At 35.0% G+C, this 18,146-nt stretch overlaps 1 protein-coding gene across 1 annotated transcript in view; it reads right to left on the bottom strand.

Moving 5' to 3' along the window:
• Positions 1–2,466: 2,466 nt before the first annotated feature.
• Positions 2,467–18,146, bottom strand: part of LOC140155319 (1,4-alpha-glucan-branching enzyme-like) — a 33,614-nt gene continuing 17,934 nt past the window's right edge. Inside the window, exons 11-14 of the mRNA XM_072178114.1 lie at positions 15,640–15,824; positions 14,914–15,044; positions 10,078–10,195; positions 2,467–2,717 (exon numbers count right to left, since the gene is read on the bottom strand). Coding sequence (XP_072034215.1) covers positions 2,670–2,717; positions 10,078–10,195; positions 14,914–15,044; positions 15,640–15,824 — 482 coding nt within the window. The 3' untranslated portion in view covers positions 2,467–2,669. The remainder of the gene's footprint in view (positions 2,718–10,077; positions 10,196–14,913; positions 15,045–15,639; positions 15,825–18,146) is intronic.

Below are 18,146 nucleotides of genomic sequence, written 5' to 3'. Positions count from 1 at the left end.
AAAGTAATAGGGGTTGTACACACACTACACGTTGTATAGTTTTAAATTGCTTATTTCTTTTCAGGAGCATTTTCACAATCTGAGGAGGTCAAAATCAAACAGAGCTTGAAAAAGCCCACCAGAAAATATATAGTTTGTATAGGGTGCAATGCTTGCTTACAGGGTGATCAAAATGTTCTTCCCTATTATACCTAATTAATATTCAAAAATCTGAATTAATGCTAATTAGCTGCTTAAAATACTTTCAGTAACTGGTTTAAGTCACAAATAATCATAACAACCCAGAAAGAGTACAAATTCTCTTTTCATTTGACACTTTCAGACTTCCTGCAAGCAAGCTGAAAATTGACTGTTTTACATAGAAGTCTATGGAAAAGGACAAAGGGTAACCCACAAACCAGCTTGTTAGTCTAATCAATGAATTCAAATTACACAAACTACTTAATTATTTAATTGCTATATCAACCTTGGCGCTAAATATTCATGGATTTTAGTTTGTAAATCAACATAAAAGGGAAAACAAACATGTCCTTAAACTCTGCTGGACTTTCCATACAGTTTGTATGGCTTTGTGTCCACACCTCCTCTAACCAAGGACTTTGTCAGCTTAATTAACTATGAAAGTAATTAGCAGCGATGTTTAGAACTTAATCTGGTATCAAATTAGAATGGATGACCAAAATAGGTAGTAAACCTAGTCATCTTCTCAAACAAACAAAACAGAACCTTTAATTTTATCAAGTAAAATATCACAATCTACTGGGGTACCCAACTTTGGACGCATGGCCAAATAACAATTTCAATACAACACAAGGCAGCAACTGATATTTAGCATCTGAACGCTTCATATTTAACTGGCTTAATTAAAAAAATGTACATCAAATATAACACAATAACATTGAAACACCCTGGAGTCACTAAAATCTTGAGTTGTTTGTATCTTAATTAGAAACAATAGAGTAACATCTGCGCAATAATATTTCCATCAACATTTCTGTAACATGCTTTATGTACATGTTTTACACTATGATCACATGATCCAAGTTGTCAGCTGCAGAAATGCAATTAAACCGTCTACAGTCAATTTCATTTCATTATATTACACACAGGGGCCACAGAGCTGATAGGTGTATCCCATCATGCTCTGCAGTACCATAATAAAACTGTTTGTGCCATAGAAAGTGTACACAAAATCCCTCACTTCAACTTTCTTTCAATTACTCGCTTATATCAGGGGAGCTTAGACTTTTGTTTGAAAAAATATGATCTCTAAAGTATAGCTCTCAATATCTAAGCGGCTCTTGTTTATATTTTGTATACATTTGCTATGGAGCAAGCAGATAGACTGCAATGCATGATGGGATACTCTCTTTAGCTGCTGTACACAGGGTAGCTCAGGGTCATATATACAACATGAACATAAGTTATGTGACCATCCACCACAAATGGTCTGGCAATTACACGTTTTTATTTAGTTATTTTGAGCACGAAAAGATAAGCTTTGTAGTGATTTATTGCATGTCCCTATTGCTTGTCAGCAAGCTAGTAAAAAGTCAATACATGGATTAAGAAATCCTTGGTTTTTAATGTATACAAAAAGGTTCTGCCAACATTCCTGCTCATTTGTGGTGATAATCACATATTACAGTTTACCAAAACATTTTTCAAGGTGTAAACCTTCACCTTCTCATGTACATTAACAATTTGACTTTCATGTTTCTTCACACAATTCACATTTCTTATGTGAAATTAAAGATTTATATACTTTTTTGTTTGCTTTGCATCCATTCTCCCCTTAATATATCAGCTTTGATTATGTAATGGTATCATTGTGCAAGTCTTACACAACTGTTCACATGAATTTCCTTAATTAATAATACTTTCACAAATCTTTTGATCTGTGCAAAATCCATGCAATTTTCTACTCTCTGCACAAATTGGCTTCATCTTTCATGCAATTTGCCTTATTTTTACCACCAAAATTATATGCCCTGAGCATTAGTAGTGCTAGAAATAGCACATGCGAATCTATATATCGCATACTATAATCACAGCAATGCAGAAACACAGCAGAGATATTCAGGTCTCTTCTCATAATGTGGGGAGATTAAACTTCATACAGGTATGGTTTCAAGTACTCAAGTACAGTAGAACCGCATGAGCTAGCATGCTACATTAGATGTACAGGCTATACCGTCACATTCAAGCACTATGATAAAGCAACATGATCAATAACTAATAAAAATATAACTTTTCACTTAACTTCCTTAGTTTATGTTTGTTTTTGTATGGTTTTGGCAAGTCTTTACAATGTACAAGAGGGACATCCCGCACCAAATCTTACAGGATGACAGATATATGTTTTATGGATATGATAAGGTAAGATTATAGGATTACAATCAGGATTGGGATTAGTAATATGGATTATGGTCACAATTCTAGATTTTGGTGATCTCAGATTTCATGTAGCATTCATAGGGGTGAATATCCTTTTAAAGGATAGTAGCTCCCCTTGATTTAAATTGCACACAGAGGCATTGATATTAGTGTGTTGTAATATTAATTAATAGCAATAATAACACATGACCACAGTATAATACATGCATTGTGCATTATTGTATTCCCTCTCTTTGGCCTCATCATCTGGTAGTCCAATAGAAACCCACTTCTTACTCTACTGGTGCTAATATCACTGCTACACGGCATGGGATGTACACCTGTAAGACAAAATAAATGGAAAGAATATCGTTTTTATTGAAACAAGGTATACAACTGTCTCATTTGAAAAAGACCACTGAAAATCATGTTTTTTTACCATTTTCTGTGAATTTGATTCAGAAATAGGCTGAAAAACACTGAAAACAATAACAACTAGACTTAGCTGTGGTTTAAGGCCACGAACAAGTGGTTATTTTTGCGAATGTTATTTTCGCTATTGCCCAGTCCTTCCTAATACTTGTAGTACATTATTGCATATATTAGGTGTTATTTTCGCGGTTGGAGCTCTAATCATGAAATTTGCAAATATAAAACCCTCACGAAAATTACCACTTATACAGTATTTGATACCAATGGGTATCTATAGGTAACATTCCTTACACAATATCGCTATGGCATAATTATGTCAGAGCGCCATCGCAAAATTGGGAAATCACAGAAAATTATACACAAAATTTATGTCAATTATGTTATTTCTACTCTAAAATCCTTGATTTCAACCGGAATTTTCACTAAATATTGACATGATTAATTATAACTTCTATATCAAGTTTAGAATTTATAGCCTTGGACAACCAGTAATTTTTACTTAAAAGCCCTAATTCAAGAATGAGTGCTATAGTTTACACGTATAGTTGAATGCGGATTCGTCCCAGCATACAACTCTTTGCGCAGCGGTGGACAATTTTTGGATTTAGCATAAAGCCCAATAGCTGGAAATACCTGTTTTGAGGGATATATCGATTGTTTCAGACCATGTAAGTATTGCAAATAATTCTATAATATACATTTCAAATGAGTGTTCACGAATGTTCTCAATTTTGAGAATGACCAATGGAATGGTACCAAGATTTTCAAACGCCATTTACTCAGAACAGATTATATACATCTCTATGGTTACAACCTAAGCAAATCAAAACACATCACAAAAAGTAACTCTACCTTTTTTGAAAGACCAAAACTCATAACAGGCGCACTAAAATGTTTTAAGCTTTTAATAAGTAGTGAAAAAGGAGCCCATACGCTCTGCATACAGGGTGTCCCAGAAAAATTACCGGGTGAATGAATTTGGTCATAAGTCGAGAAATAGGCATTAGAATCCAAAAATGTAAAAACCAGCATGTAGCGCATCTTATTATGCATCTTATACGCTAATTTTACTCGAATCGGTCGACTGATCGCGAAGAAATGAGCGATTACATAACGCATGCGATAATTCACTTCATTCCAAGTTTGTGAAATAAATCATTTAAGTACAACACAATGCGCACTAATTTAACTGTCAATGGGCTTTATAATTTGTTTGGTGAATGCTTTTCATTCTAATCCACAGGACTGTCATCCAATTTGTAACTGCTTGTTTACAATTTAACTTGCAAGAATATTACAAATCAAATGAAATTGAGAATACCACAATAATTATTTTCTACTTTAATAATTTAATTTCTTGGCACTTTAGTTAGTAAATAATCATAATCTCATGAATATATTAAGCGATGCACTGGACTTTTTCGTTGCTTGCAATCTCTAAATAATTATTGGGATGCTCATGATATTTGTTGGTTCCAAGGGCAATACCCTCAAAACTTCTGATGTGCAGTCATTAACCTCTACCATCACTCTTCAAGTTGTATAGTTAAGTGGAAAATCTAAACATGTATAATAACTGGCCATTATTTTGCATTAACTGCCAAAAGAGCTAACATTTTGATGTGTAAACTTTTTCTTATTATAACTTTCATTTGACATTGGACTCAGCTGCTCTTTTGGTGTGACTTTGTTGTAGTTGTTAATATTTTGTGATTCTTTGTTTCTGTCTGTGATTTTGTTATTCTCCAATTCTAGAATTATGTTTAATTTCAAGAATTATTGTAGACTTCAAAAAATATGTACATAGCTAACTATTGAACATTCTGATCTGACGTTAAGTGGGAATGACGATGACAATAATAATGACCGTCCACGACAAAATGTGACCGTCCACGACAAAACGCTTGTAAAGTCTGCCCCTGGTCAAATTTGTTTTCTTCCGTGTTTAGAAAATATATATCATAAGCTTTACATTGATATGTTTGACTTCAAACGATATCCAGAAGCGGAGTTATGGCTTGTTAAACTTTGCTCCTTCAGTAAAAGGGTACATTATTTTGGTGCTACATTATTTCTCTTTTTCCACATTGCTGGTATTAAATATCAAATGGTCATAATTGGCGGTCACTTCAAATCATCCCCAAGTCAAAGAGGTTCAGGAATGTCCTCTCACTGTTAATTGTTGGTTAACCCACCACTTGAACAGGATTTAGCCAAAGCAAACAAAGACTAAAGCGATTTATTAATTCTATACATAAGTATAAGCTTATTATCTTCTTCAACAATATGATTAAAGATTGGTGTTTGACTGGACTAAAATGAGAAACATATAGGAAAAACATTAGGTACATATGAATACAACCTTTATGCACATTTTAAACTGTAACTCGAAATACAATTTGCCGACTTTACAAGCGGTTTGTAATGGACGGTCACATATGTTAATGATATAACTAGTACCTGTAACATTCTGGATTTTAGACTATTTGCTGATGATACCACTATACTTTTCTCACATGAAAATATTGAGAGTCAAATACGTTTCATGAATGCTGAATTGAAAGAAGTAAGCAACTGGTTTAGAGCAAATAAGTTATCAGTAAATGCAAGCAAAACAAATTATATGCTACTAGATACTCCTCATATGACATCAGTCAAAGTGCAGCATGATTTAAAGGTTGCCCTAGACAACACACATTTGGACCGAGTGATGTATACCAAATTAGACAAAAACCTCACCTGGAAATGTCACATTGACTGTATCTCTAAAACTTTGTCGAGAAACATAGGTATCATGAACAAATTAAAACACTTTATTCTGGATTGTAATCATTGTATATTACATACTCTTTATTGTACTTTTATTTTGCCGTACCTCAATTATGGAATTCTAATCTGGGAGAATATATAAAACTTTACTTGGATAAACTGACCGAACTCCAAAAATGGGGGATAAGAACAATTTTTAATAATCATTATAAAAGTCATACCCGACCTTTACGAGGGGGTATCCAAAAGTTTTTGACATCCCCCAGAAGGAAAAGAGCTATATTTAAGAAATTTTGTCAGTGTAATTACTGGTCCTTATGTACATTATGTTCCAAAAATGGTCTCATTAGTATGTTTACTTTCTTTACAGGTGGCGCTAGATGGGAAGTAGGCGCATAACCTACAAAATGGTGAAAATTGAGGCATGCAGCACGATTCAGTTCCTGCATTTGAAGGGCTAGGCCTACAATGCTCAGAAAATCTATGATAAAATGAAAGCTATCTACGGTGATGATTGCCCATCATATTGCACTGTTGCTTTTTGAAAAAGGAACTTCCAAACTGGCCACATGACCCTCACAGATAAGCCAAGAAGTGGACGTCCATCACTTACGGATGATGTGGCCACAGTGAAAAAACTCAAGAAAGTGGAGGATCTTATCATGAAAAGGTTATGCGCCTACTTCCCATCTAGCGCCACCTGTAAAGAAAGTAAACATACTAATGAGACCATTTTTGGACCATAATGTACATAAGGACCAGTGATTACACTGGCAAAATTTCATCAATATAGCTCTTTTCCTTCTGGGCGATGTCAAAAACTTTTGGATACCCCCTCGTATTTGCAAAATACAACAATTTAAATGTAGAAGACATGTATTCTCTTGAACTGGGTGTATTTATGTACAGATATTCTGTACATGAGCTACTGAATTCATTTAATGAGTATTTTAAAAAACGTTGACATCCATGACTACCAGACAAGACAAACTAATAATCTCCAGTTAACAAAAAATAAGAGTTTTTTCCAACCATTCCATTCTACATGCGGGCTCATTCTTTGGAACTCTCTAGAGAAAAACAAAACAAAAAAACTCAAAGTCAGTCAAACATTTCTGCAAACAGCTTAAAAAATCTTATCTCTGTACAATAAGGCCCTTCTCGATCACCGTAATTTGTCATACTGTCTGTTAGTCTTTTTTGTTTATGTTTGGTGGTTTCATAACATCTTGGGGTTTTTTTCGTAAGGGAAAGGTAATAAAAGTGGCGATCCTGACTTTTAGACCACCCGAGCTATATAAGGTACAAATTGCAAATTTATCATATTAAACTTTTGCAACAAGGTTAAACATGTTCTCAACTGTACAGATATACCTTTTAGCACAAGCGCTTGATGTACGCTCGTTTTGACGGTAATTTACGCTAGCGTATCATGCATTTTCAAGCGCGTTTGACATCGTTTTACTGTGTGACGCAATTCTGCATTTACATTGTTTATTCAAAATGGCGAATTTCTCGAAAAACATGATACATTTTACCCTGAAATTTCCCTTATTACTCAAAGCCCTGCCCGTTTTCACAATATTTTAGCTTCTTGGATATCATCGGAAACATAGATTAGTAATATTAGGTAGGTCACTGTATTTTTAAAGATTTTTTAGATGATTTTACGATGAAAAATTGACGTTTTAAGCTTCTTTTCAAAAATTTGTTTTAGCTTGTTAAAAAACAGGTAAAAAAATTGTTTTTAGCTTGTTGGATATTTTTGCTAAATAGTTTAAAGCTTGACTCCTTAGATGAAACTTTTAGTTTAAGCTTGTTAGAATATTAAACCTTGATGAAATAGTAATATTTTAGCCCTATATAGCGCGGGTGGTCTAAAAGTCAGGATCGCCATAAAAGTAATAATTATAATAATATTACTACTACAACTATTACACGTATATCAATACAGTATGTATTGGACTCGCTACACTGTGTTTCACGTTGCTAAACGATCATCAGGCGAATGACTACTACAACTATATCATCATCATCGTCTACGCTTTCCGGCTATGTTGCCATTGCGCACGCTACTACTGCTCTCCAGGCTATTCTGTCATTGGTCTGTGTAAGAGTTTGTTCATCTACTTCTTTCTGCATTTGCGCCACCCACGTTGGTTTTGGGCGTCCGACAGGGCGCTTAGTTTTCTTTGAAATTCAGCTAGGGCTTGACGTGCTGGAGTTTCTTCTGGGAGTCTGTATAGATGACCCACTCAGTTTAGTCTTCTTCTTTTGATGGTTTTGCTTCATGGTTCATCAGTATTTGTGTTTGTATATAAATCAGCATTTGTCATTTTGTCTAGTTTTGTGATGGATATTGTTCTTCTAAGTAGTATTGTTCTTCTACTACCACCACTAATAATAATAATAGTAATAATAAAAATAAATGAAAGTCGTTACCACTAGGTATAATTTGATTTGTTTTGGCTTATGTAACTACTTTTTAAAGTATAATCTGATTTAAAAATCAGATTATATTTTGACCACTTAGTTGATTGGTTTGGATATCAGTCTCTTTTACAGTATGCATGTGAATGTCACATGGCTATTGAATAACATGCATAACAAAACTACAGCACTTTTTGGACATTTACTTCAAAAACTTAACTATGCCTGAAAATGTTATATGCAGCGATCACCGTAATTTGTCATGTCTGTTAGTCTTTTTTGTTTATGTTTGGTGGTTTCATAACATCTGGGGTTAACTAATAATAATAATAGTAAGTCATTATGAAAGTCATTACCACTAGGGAATTTAATACTGGTAATTACAATTTTATACATGACAATGGTATAATTTGATTTCTTTTGGCTTATGTAACTACTCTAAATCAGATTATATTTTGACCACTTAGTTGATTGGTCTGGATATCAGTCTCTTTTACAGTATGCATGTGAATGTCACATGGCTATTGAATAACATGCATAACAAAATTACAGCAATTTTTGGACATTTGTGACGTGTCATGTCAAAATCAGACACTTTTGGGCAGGTTATAAATTTTGAGGTTTTTACATATCTTAAATATAGAGATATTTTGCTCCATAATGCCATTTCCCCCAATTAAATCGGACATTCCTAAGCGAAGATAATGAGTTAAGTAAGTTATGGTATTATAAAATTGGAAATTGAGATATCGGCCTTTAAAAATATTATTGACAATGTTGAGAGTAGGAATTACCTTGAAAAATGTCTCAAAAATACAAGATGCCAGTTATATTCGGTCTGAAACTATCAGACAATATTTTTAACATTAATAACATCACAAATTCACTAACAAACCCAAATTGTGAAAAAAATCACCCCGGGCAGATTTTGGGCTATTTCTCCATTTACGATCCTGCCCAAAAGTGTCTGCTTTTGACATGACACATAACAGACACGTCACATTTACTTCAAAAACTTGACTATGCCTGAAAATGTTATATGCAGCAATGATTATGATTGATAACCATTTCAAAACTCTATCATTCTAAGCAAAAAGATTACCTTAAGATGACCAGGTGTCACTGTTGTTTGATGTGATCATTTATTAATATTTCTAATAAAACATAACATAATTTTCAATTCTAGACCTTCACAATACCAACAGCTATCACACTAATATATATTTTATAGCTACATATTTTTAACTTACATTTTCTTTCTTTTTATCAACTTTTTCATCTTTTTCTGCCCTTTTGCGGTAATTTTTATTCTATAAACTATACATTTGTGTGCAAATTGAGGGTGCTATTTACATATAAACATTTCATAATAAGTAAAACCCCCCCTTTAAATATTGCCCACGTTTCAAAAGGGCTATTGTATTACAAATCTGCAAAATGCGTTGGAAGCAGAATTTATTTCTGCATATTGAGATGTTTATTTCAAATTTAATTTAGCCCAATAATATGAATTATTCCTTTAATTTATAATAAAAAGTAGTTTGACAAATTTTCTTGCTATATGTTACTCATTTTTGTGATGTTTTAATGCCATTATTCAAGTGTCTACCCCTTGTAAAGATACAAACACGATTTCAGATAAATAGCGCCATCAGTGTTCAACTTTCGTTAAAAATGAAATCAGTTCTATATACATGCCATCGGACAACCGTGGTGTCTTTGCGGACAAGAAAACAACAGCTTTTATGGGAGACCCAAGCACAGACTGCAGTTTGAAACTTACACATGATTTGGTTGCTATACAGATATCGATGCACTGACCTACCCTAGACCTGAATCTACAGGTCACCAATCATTTCTTGGTATTTCTAAGGTCTTGTCACTTTAAAGCCAGTATTATAGGGCAGTTATTGGTGGGCTTAACTCAAAAAGATTAAAATGGTATTTTTAGGTTTTACACTTCTCAGCACATCTCAGAATTCATTTTTACTTTCTTAGATTGGTAAGAAGCTTTCAAAATGGTTTAAGCATCAATTGAATAATGTTATTTTCCATGCAAACATAACGTACCCTTAGTGAGTTGCCTCTTTCATGCCATGGCTCTGGGGTGGTGAAGAAGTCTGTGTTGTGATCCAGTCTCTTGTGGCCTCCATATGCTTCTGCATCAGAATCTAGCACAATTCTGTATCTGTTTAAAGTATCAGTTAAGAAATTATTTTAAAGAGCTCAGTTGTTACATTAATATGCCCTGGAGAAATTAGTTCTATACAGTTGGTCTTCAGTATCTCCTGAGAGGGGTTACAACATTCCTCCTGCATATATGTCTCTAACCTTCCATACCACTACCAATTTAAACACCTTGATGATGTACTTAGAGGTTATGAGCCATGTTTAAGAGCACAAGACAATATTCCTGCTAGGGTTCAAATCTGTAAACTTGTGATCATAATGCAGTCATGAAAGAGGAATCTGACACTGATTTGTTAAGGAGGATGCAAAGAGAAAGATAGTATGCTGTAGTATAACAGCTATCTCCGCAAGGATAGAAGTTCATCAATATTAGACAGGTGGAATTCTGATCCAATATGACTTAATTAAGGAAAGTGAGATGGCAGGAATTATATATTTCCAGTTTTAGTGATTTTTCTAAAAACAGCAGGCTATACTTCTTAATATTAATAAATTGATCTTATAGGAAATGAGTCAAAGGAGAATATAATTGGATTTATATCTGCATATGGCTTGAGCTGGAGCCAATATTATATCAAAAAGAAAGTTTCGGGGATTTTCTCCATCTCAAGAAAAAACATGCACATGGTCTTCTTTATAGAATCAATACCACTCCTCTTGTGAGTCACCTTGATGAATATTTCAGTGCAAACACCGCTAGGTCTTACTACCGTCCAACCCGTCTTAAAGACTAACTAGACTTAGCTGTGGTCTAACCCACGAACACAGCCGTGTTGTGACCCCTAATGACATTTGACCCCAAATATATATGAAAATGCAGATAGACATTGGCTAATGTCAATGCATGGGTGCACATGGAACCATTTTGCTATGTTACTTGTGGCAGAAGGGACAATTTGAAGGTTTTTCGTCTCAGACCGGAAGTGACCCCTTAATGACATTTGACCCCAAATAAAAAAAATACCACATATGAATTGGGTAACCACAATTCATGTGTGCACATACTGTTATTGTCCTATGTTTTTCTTAGCATATAAAAATTTTTGAAGGTTTTTCGTTTTATACCGGAAGTGACCCCTTAATCACCTTTGACCCCAAATCTGTGAGGACCCCATAAACACTGGGTAATAACAATGCATGTGTGCAAGTGGTGTCACTGTCCTACGTAATTTGTGGGAGAAGAAGCATTTTAAAGGTATTTTGTTTTATACCGGAAGTGGTCCCTTAATGACCTTTGACCCTAAATTTAAAAATACCATAGGGTAACTGCAATTTATGTGTGAACATACCGTTACTGTCCTATGTTTTTCTTAGCAAATAAAAAATTTTTGAAGGTTTTTCGTTTTATACGAAGGTGACCCCTTAATGACCTTTGACCCCAAATCTGTGAGGACCCTATAGACACTGGATAATAACAATGCATGTGTGCAAGTGGTGTCACGGTCCTACGTAATCTGTGAGAAAAGAAGCATTTTGAGTTGAAATCACGTTTTTTTTTTTTTTGACCCCTGCGTGACCTTTGACCCCACGAGTTTCATATGACATGTAGGGGCATGGTCAATGATGGTTGTGACCAAGTTAGGTTAAAATCGGTGTAAGCATGTAAGTGCTAGAGCAAATGTAGTGGTCGGCAGAAAGAACTAGATATATTGCATCCTTAGTAAGGCTGCTAAGTCTAGCCGTGACCTTGAAATGACATCTGATGACCTTGAAATGACCTTCACCACATTTTGCATCATATCCACATAACATATACTAATTTTCATTCAAATTGAATAAACTTTGTAATTTGACCCCTTTTGACCTTAAGTTGACTTCTGGTGACCTTGAAATGACCTCCAATATATTTTGAATCATATCAAGATCACATATACTAATTTTCATCTAAATTGGACAAATATTAGAATTTGACCCCTTTTGACCTTTCGTTGACCTCTGGTGACCTTGAAATGACCTCCAATATATTTTGAATCATATCAAGATCACATATACTAATTTTCATTTAAATTGGACAAACTTTAGAATTTTACCCCTTTTGACCCCACAACAGACCCCTCCTCCATGTTTAAGCCAAATCTGATTACAATCGTATATGAACATAATGCTAGAGCCCTTTTGGCATTATTCTGATGATCACAGCACGTAATATGCAGAAAATATTGAATTTTAAAGTGATTTTCAGTAATCAACCATTTTTTTTTTTTTTTTGACCTTGAACTCAAAATCTGTGAGGACCCCATAGACACCAACTAATGTCAATGCATATGTGTCAGTCGCATCTCTGTACCATAGAATCTGTAGGAAAAGAAGCATTTTGAAGGTATTTGGTTATGTGCCGAAATACCCCTTAATGACCTTTGACCCCAAATCTGTGAGGACCCCATAGGCCCCGGCTATAGCCAAGGTCAATGTATAAATCTCATTACTGTACCATGTAATCTGTAGGAGAAGAAGCATTTTGGTAAAAATCACATTTTTAGCCAAAATTACTCATGCATGACGCTTGACCCCAAATGGGTAATGTCAAATGTAAAGGCTGGGGTAGTGGAGCTTGTGCCCAAGTTTGATATAAAATTGGATCGGTTCAGCGCATATTTATTGGTCGAGCTATGAGTTTTACGAGTCCAATATTTTATAACTCATAGCGAGACCAATAAATATTGGGCGTAAAGCATCCAATTTTATCATTATTATGTGTTGGATCCAATATTTTCACACACTTGGATCCATCAAAACATAATAATGGTCATAATCGGTCAAATAATAAAGGAGCTAGAGCAAATTATGTTAAATGTTGACAGAAAGAAGAAGAAGAAGAAGAAGAAGAAGAAGAAGAAGAAGAAGAAGAAGAAGAAGAAGAAGAAGAAGAAGAAGAAGAAGAAGAAGAAGAAGAAGAAGAAGAAGAAGAAGAAGAAGAAGAAGAAGAAGAAGAAGAAGAAGAAGAAGAAGAAGAAGAAGAAGAAGAAGAAGAAGAAGAAGAAGAAGAAGAAGAAGAAGAAGAAGAAGAAGAAGAAGAAGAAGAAGAAGAAGAAGAAGAAGAAGAAGAAGAAGAAGAAGAAGAAGAAGAAGAAGAAGAAGAAGAAGAAGAAGAAGAAGAAGAAGAAGAAAGAAACTACTGAAACAGGAGTCTAGCCGCCACTTCGGCTAGACTAAGAAGAACGAGATCTTATTGCGTTCGCCTGCGACCGCGAGCATGCACAGCCAGCAGTGACAAATGAATCTGTGAGAACCGGAAGTGATCCCTTAATTACCTTTCACCCCGCAAAAATATTACATAGTGCTTAGGATGTCATAAGGAATATTCCTGGTGCATTTCAGCTTAATCGGAACTTATACATGGATTTTGATTTTTTTAAAAACTTATGATTGACCTTTTGACCCCCTTAGTGACATTTGACCTCAATGAAAATAAAACCTTATGTACACCGACAAAATGCATTGTTCCAATTTTAATTAAAAAATTCTACTATGTTTAGTTGTCGAGATAAAAATTCTTGAAGTTATTTAGCTAAAAACAGGAAGTGACCCCTTAATGACCTTTGACCCCAAAATAAAAATACCATGCATACATTAGGTAACACTGATTCATGTATGATGGTTATATTACTCTGGTCTGTTTACATTTTGAGATAAAAAATTTTAAAATTTTTTTGATAATTTTGGTTTTTGACCGGAAGTAACCCCTTAATGACCTTTGACCCCAAAACTGTAGGCATCCTAAAGAGCCTAGCTAGTAGCAATGCATGTGTGCTAATGGCGACTCTCTGCTATGTAATTTGTAAAGACAGTGATTTTTTGAATATTTTTTGCAAATTTGTCAGACTTTTACCGGAAGTGACCCCTTAATGGCCTTTGATCCCAATTCTGTGAACAACTTTTAGACACTGGATATAGATGATGCATGTGTGTGAGTGATGTCACGATGCTATGTAATATGTGGGAGGAGTAGCATTTTTAGTGAAAATCCAAGTTTTGGCCATTGACCGGAAGTGGATGACATTTGACCGGAAGTTGATCATGTGACATCTGTGGCACCACCAAACGGTTATACTGACCAAGTATGGTCAACATGCCTGAAAGCATGTGGCTATGATGGCTGATCATAGTGTTGACAGAAGAAGAAAGAAAGAAAGAATGCGGTAAAAACAATGCACAGTGCCGATGGCGGCTGTGCAAAGAAAGAAAGAAAGAAGAAAGAACCTGTAAGAAAAAACGTCACGGCTGTGTAATAATTAGAACCTTGCCACTAAGAGGGGCTTGTTAAATCATCAATCCCATGTATAGAGGGTCATACGTATATCACAGTCAGTTTCTAAAAGAATAACATAAAAAGCCTTACTGTCCTAATCCATACTGGTTACATATAAAATAAGGCCCATATGGAAATCAATGCTTCAGTATTGATGGTTATATCCTCTATAAAGATGTCATCAAATACATACCAAAAAAAACAGATATTGTGACTGCAAGCTCTTTGAATGGTAGCTATAGGTCCTGGGTACATGGCAAAATGAATGAGTGACAAGAGATGATCGAAAGTAACCATGATGTGCACACTGATTGTGGCAAAAAAAGGAGTTCCTATAATTGGAACTACAACAAAAGCTCATGCAATTGTTTGCAATTATCAGGACAGGGAAGCTACATCTTGCAATTTCCACCTATTTTTTCCAGATGAGTGTCAGAATACATTACAGACATTTAGGTAAAGGATACTTTCCAGCTTGATGACAGCCAATCCTGTAATCACTGAAACTTTTTGACGTATGAAAGTTGAAGACAAAAACCAGACCAGCACGCTCGAATACTACTACCTTGTCATCTTGATGCTTACAACTAATGAATGCCTACGGAAAAAAAGAAGTAAAAAAAGATAATAGCAATTCAATATTTTGTCTCATTAGTGACTGTCACTATCAGTCACCTGCTCACCTTAAATCTAGTGCCAATGTATTAGGGGTGTTAAGTAACAGTTATTTGTCTACCCGTTCAAACGGACCACAATCTGGTCGGTTAACCGTGTAAACGTATGTAAAAATATAAGAAAATGAAAAAAAGAAAGAAAAATAAGCCCTAGTGTTTTTAATACGGTATGTAAAGTTATAATTTGTCTTCATGTCTTAATGATTTCAAAATGCATTGAATTTGTATCCATTTTGAAATCATAATAGAGTATGACATGAAAACAAATTATAACTTTGCGTATTAAGAACACTAGGGCCTACTTTTTTTCTTTTTTTTTAATGTCAACCATTAATCCTGGTAGCAATACACATCTTTACATTAAAACATTTAGAATTCTTTTGTTCACAAGTGAGGTGTCAATTTGCAGCTAACACAATAGTCTTTCATATGTTAATACCCATTTTATTTCTTCTGAATAATTGAATTTTGAGTGCTCAAAGAAGTGTTAACTTTTTCCAGCTACTTTTTTAAGCTTACCTGATGGCTAGCCAACCATCCATATTTTTCTTCCAGGAGGTTCATGTCACGATCAAAGTTGTTGAGGAACTTGTATCGAAGGTTGTCATCATCTAGGACATTAAATTGACGACGCGCATAGTGGAAGCTGTTGTTATTGCCTGGGCGCGGGAAATCTAACCACTCAGGATGCCCAAATTCATTGCCTGGAAAAAAAAATTAGTTACAATTTAATAGAGGTGTTTCACAAAATACCATAAAACCTCGTCTACAAGCATATAGTGTTTTTTTATGAAATTAATTAGAAACAAGCGTAAATATACCAATACCATAGATTAATTGGTCTTAAAATGATACTTGTTTGTATATGCTTGGATCGTAATTTATTTGCTCAAACTCCATAATGGCGCCTGGATTAATGTAGCTTTCATCAGAAGCACTCTATATGTTTGTAGACAAGGTTTTACGGTATCTGCAGAACCTTGGAGAATTAAGTACACTAAGATAATGAATATTTTGGGACAAATGTACACAACTATACTATAAACCACATTGACAAAAAGAATAAGGGAAGCATAAGATCTAAGCCAATGCTAATTAAAGTACAGATATTATATCTTATTTCATGAAGTACTACTGTTTATCCTACCCTTCTGCACAAACGGGCAATGCAAACACTTGCAACTGCAATTGGAGGTCCCGGGTTCAACCACCTCTAAATTCCACCCACTGATTGCTCTTTCAAACTCGTACATGTACTTCCATCACATCTTTACTCTTTACTTAACCCATGAAGACAAATCAGTCCACTTTTATTGACTGATTTATGGGTTAAGTAGGTATGTGATGGAAGAGTTGCAAGTGTTTGCATTGACCGCCTATGCAGGAAGGGTAGGATCAAGGGTAGTAATTCATGAAATAAGATATAATATCTGTACTTTAATTAGCATTGGGTTGAATTAGATGAGTTGACTTCTGACACGCATCATCACAATTTCCATTGTTTTTGTGCCTGGCAGTATGCGCGCGATTCATATTATGCTCAGGGCTTGTGTTTTAAAAACTCCCGCCCAATCACAATAAGGCTATAGAACAGTGTAGTGTTTGCATGGGGTTCACTCGAACATATCGATATACCGGTCCCTTGCCTTTGTTGATAAACATTGAGGTCAACTCATCTATACTTGCCTTGTTTTTGACAATGTGGGTATATCTGATCTTTTTGTGACTGGGTGGAGGTACTTTTATAAGGGTGAGAAGCTAAGGGATTTAATCTGGACAGGCGGTGTAGGATATTCCGGGGGAGGGGGGGGGTAAATCCTCTGGATTAGGAATGAGTACTAATCCTGGATTAGGATTGATCTATGTTGTATCTGGAAATAATATTTTAAACAAATTAGTGCTGTATATTTCTACCAATTTTAGCCCGGATGTCGCTAAACTTGATTTTGCGCTACAGTGAAAATTGGCTTGAAAGGTCATTCCGATGAAAAATGAGATTTTTAAAGATTTGAAATGATTAATATGTTTTCTTACACTAGTCCAAGTTTCATTGCAAAATATAGAGTAGAAACAAGTAAAAAACCTCATTTTCTGAAGCTTGTCGTTCAAAAAATATTCCTAAAATTGAATAAAAAGTGTTTTAGAGCGTCGAAATAATCGTGAAATTTGTCCACTGCTACGAAAAATTCTCTCGTTCGAGTGCCGCCATGTTTGGTATTGCCGGAAAGCTGGGGATATCCAGATTCATTTTCTAGCGGATATTTTCATGTAAACATTGTTATTAGCCAATGAGAGACCGTTTTACATGACCCTATTTTAGTATAAACATCTGGTTCATCTGTTGCCAAGATCGTGCGAATGGACTGTTTGATTGGTCGAATTACGTCAGCTGACCCAATGATTCTGCGCAGTATGGTTGTTAATTAGTATTAATTAGTGTTTATCTTTATATTTTAGCACAGAAGTTACATACTAAGAATGTTTAAACTTGCTGTTAACATTACAAAAAGCATTATACCCGGCACACACCGACATCGCCCGGTTAATAATTACATTATACAACCAGAGACACTGAAATGAATACACGGGATCAATACACGTAAATGTGCTATGCACGATTGATATTCAGACGATAAATCTTTGGATACCGGGGTGGAAAATGATGAATATCTCCCGTAAATGATTTCGTATAAAGAAACCAGATGTGGTTCCTTGCACTTGAATATATATTTTGAACAGATATGATAGTCGTTTAGTTTGCGCTTTGAGACAGTAGCTTGCATCTTGAGCTGAAAAAGTGACAAAAATTCAAGATTTTAAATAGCGCAGCGTAGACCCTCATGGAGGTAGTCTCGGGCCAGACTGTATGTGGCTATCACGAACATACAGGATCGACGAGTGTCAGACCGACTGACACAAACTGGCTGTGTAGGAGACTATCGTAGAGGCAGTGTATAAGCAGATGACAATGGCGAATGTATGCTCGCTGACCGTACAGAGGTCAGTCACAGGCTAATGTCATTAGC

The sequence above is a fragment of the Amphiura filiformis genome, chromosome 1 (genome assembly GCF_039555335.1).
Source record: "Amphiura filiformis chromosome 1, Afil_fr2py, whole genome shotgun sequence".
In the NCBI taxonomy this organism is placed as follows: domain Eukaryota; kingdom Metazoa; phylum Echinodermata; class Ophiuroidea; order Amphilepidida; family Amphiuridae; genus Amphiura; species Amphiura filiformis.
The sequence above is the reverse complement of the archived record's forward strand: the minus strand, read 5'-3'. Positions and strand labels throughout refer to the sequence as shown.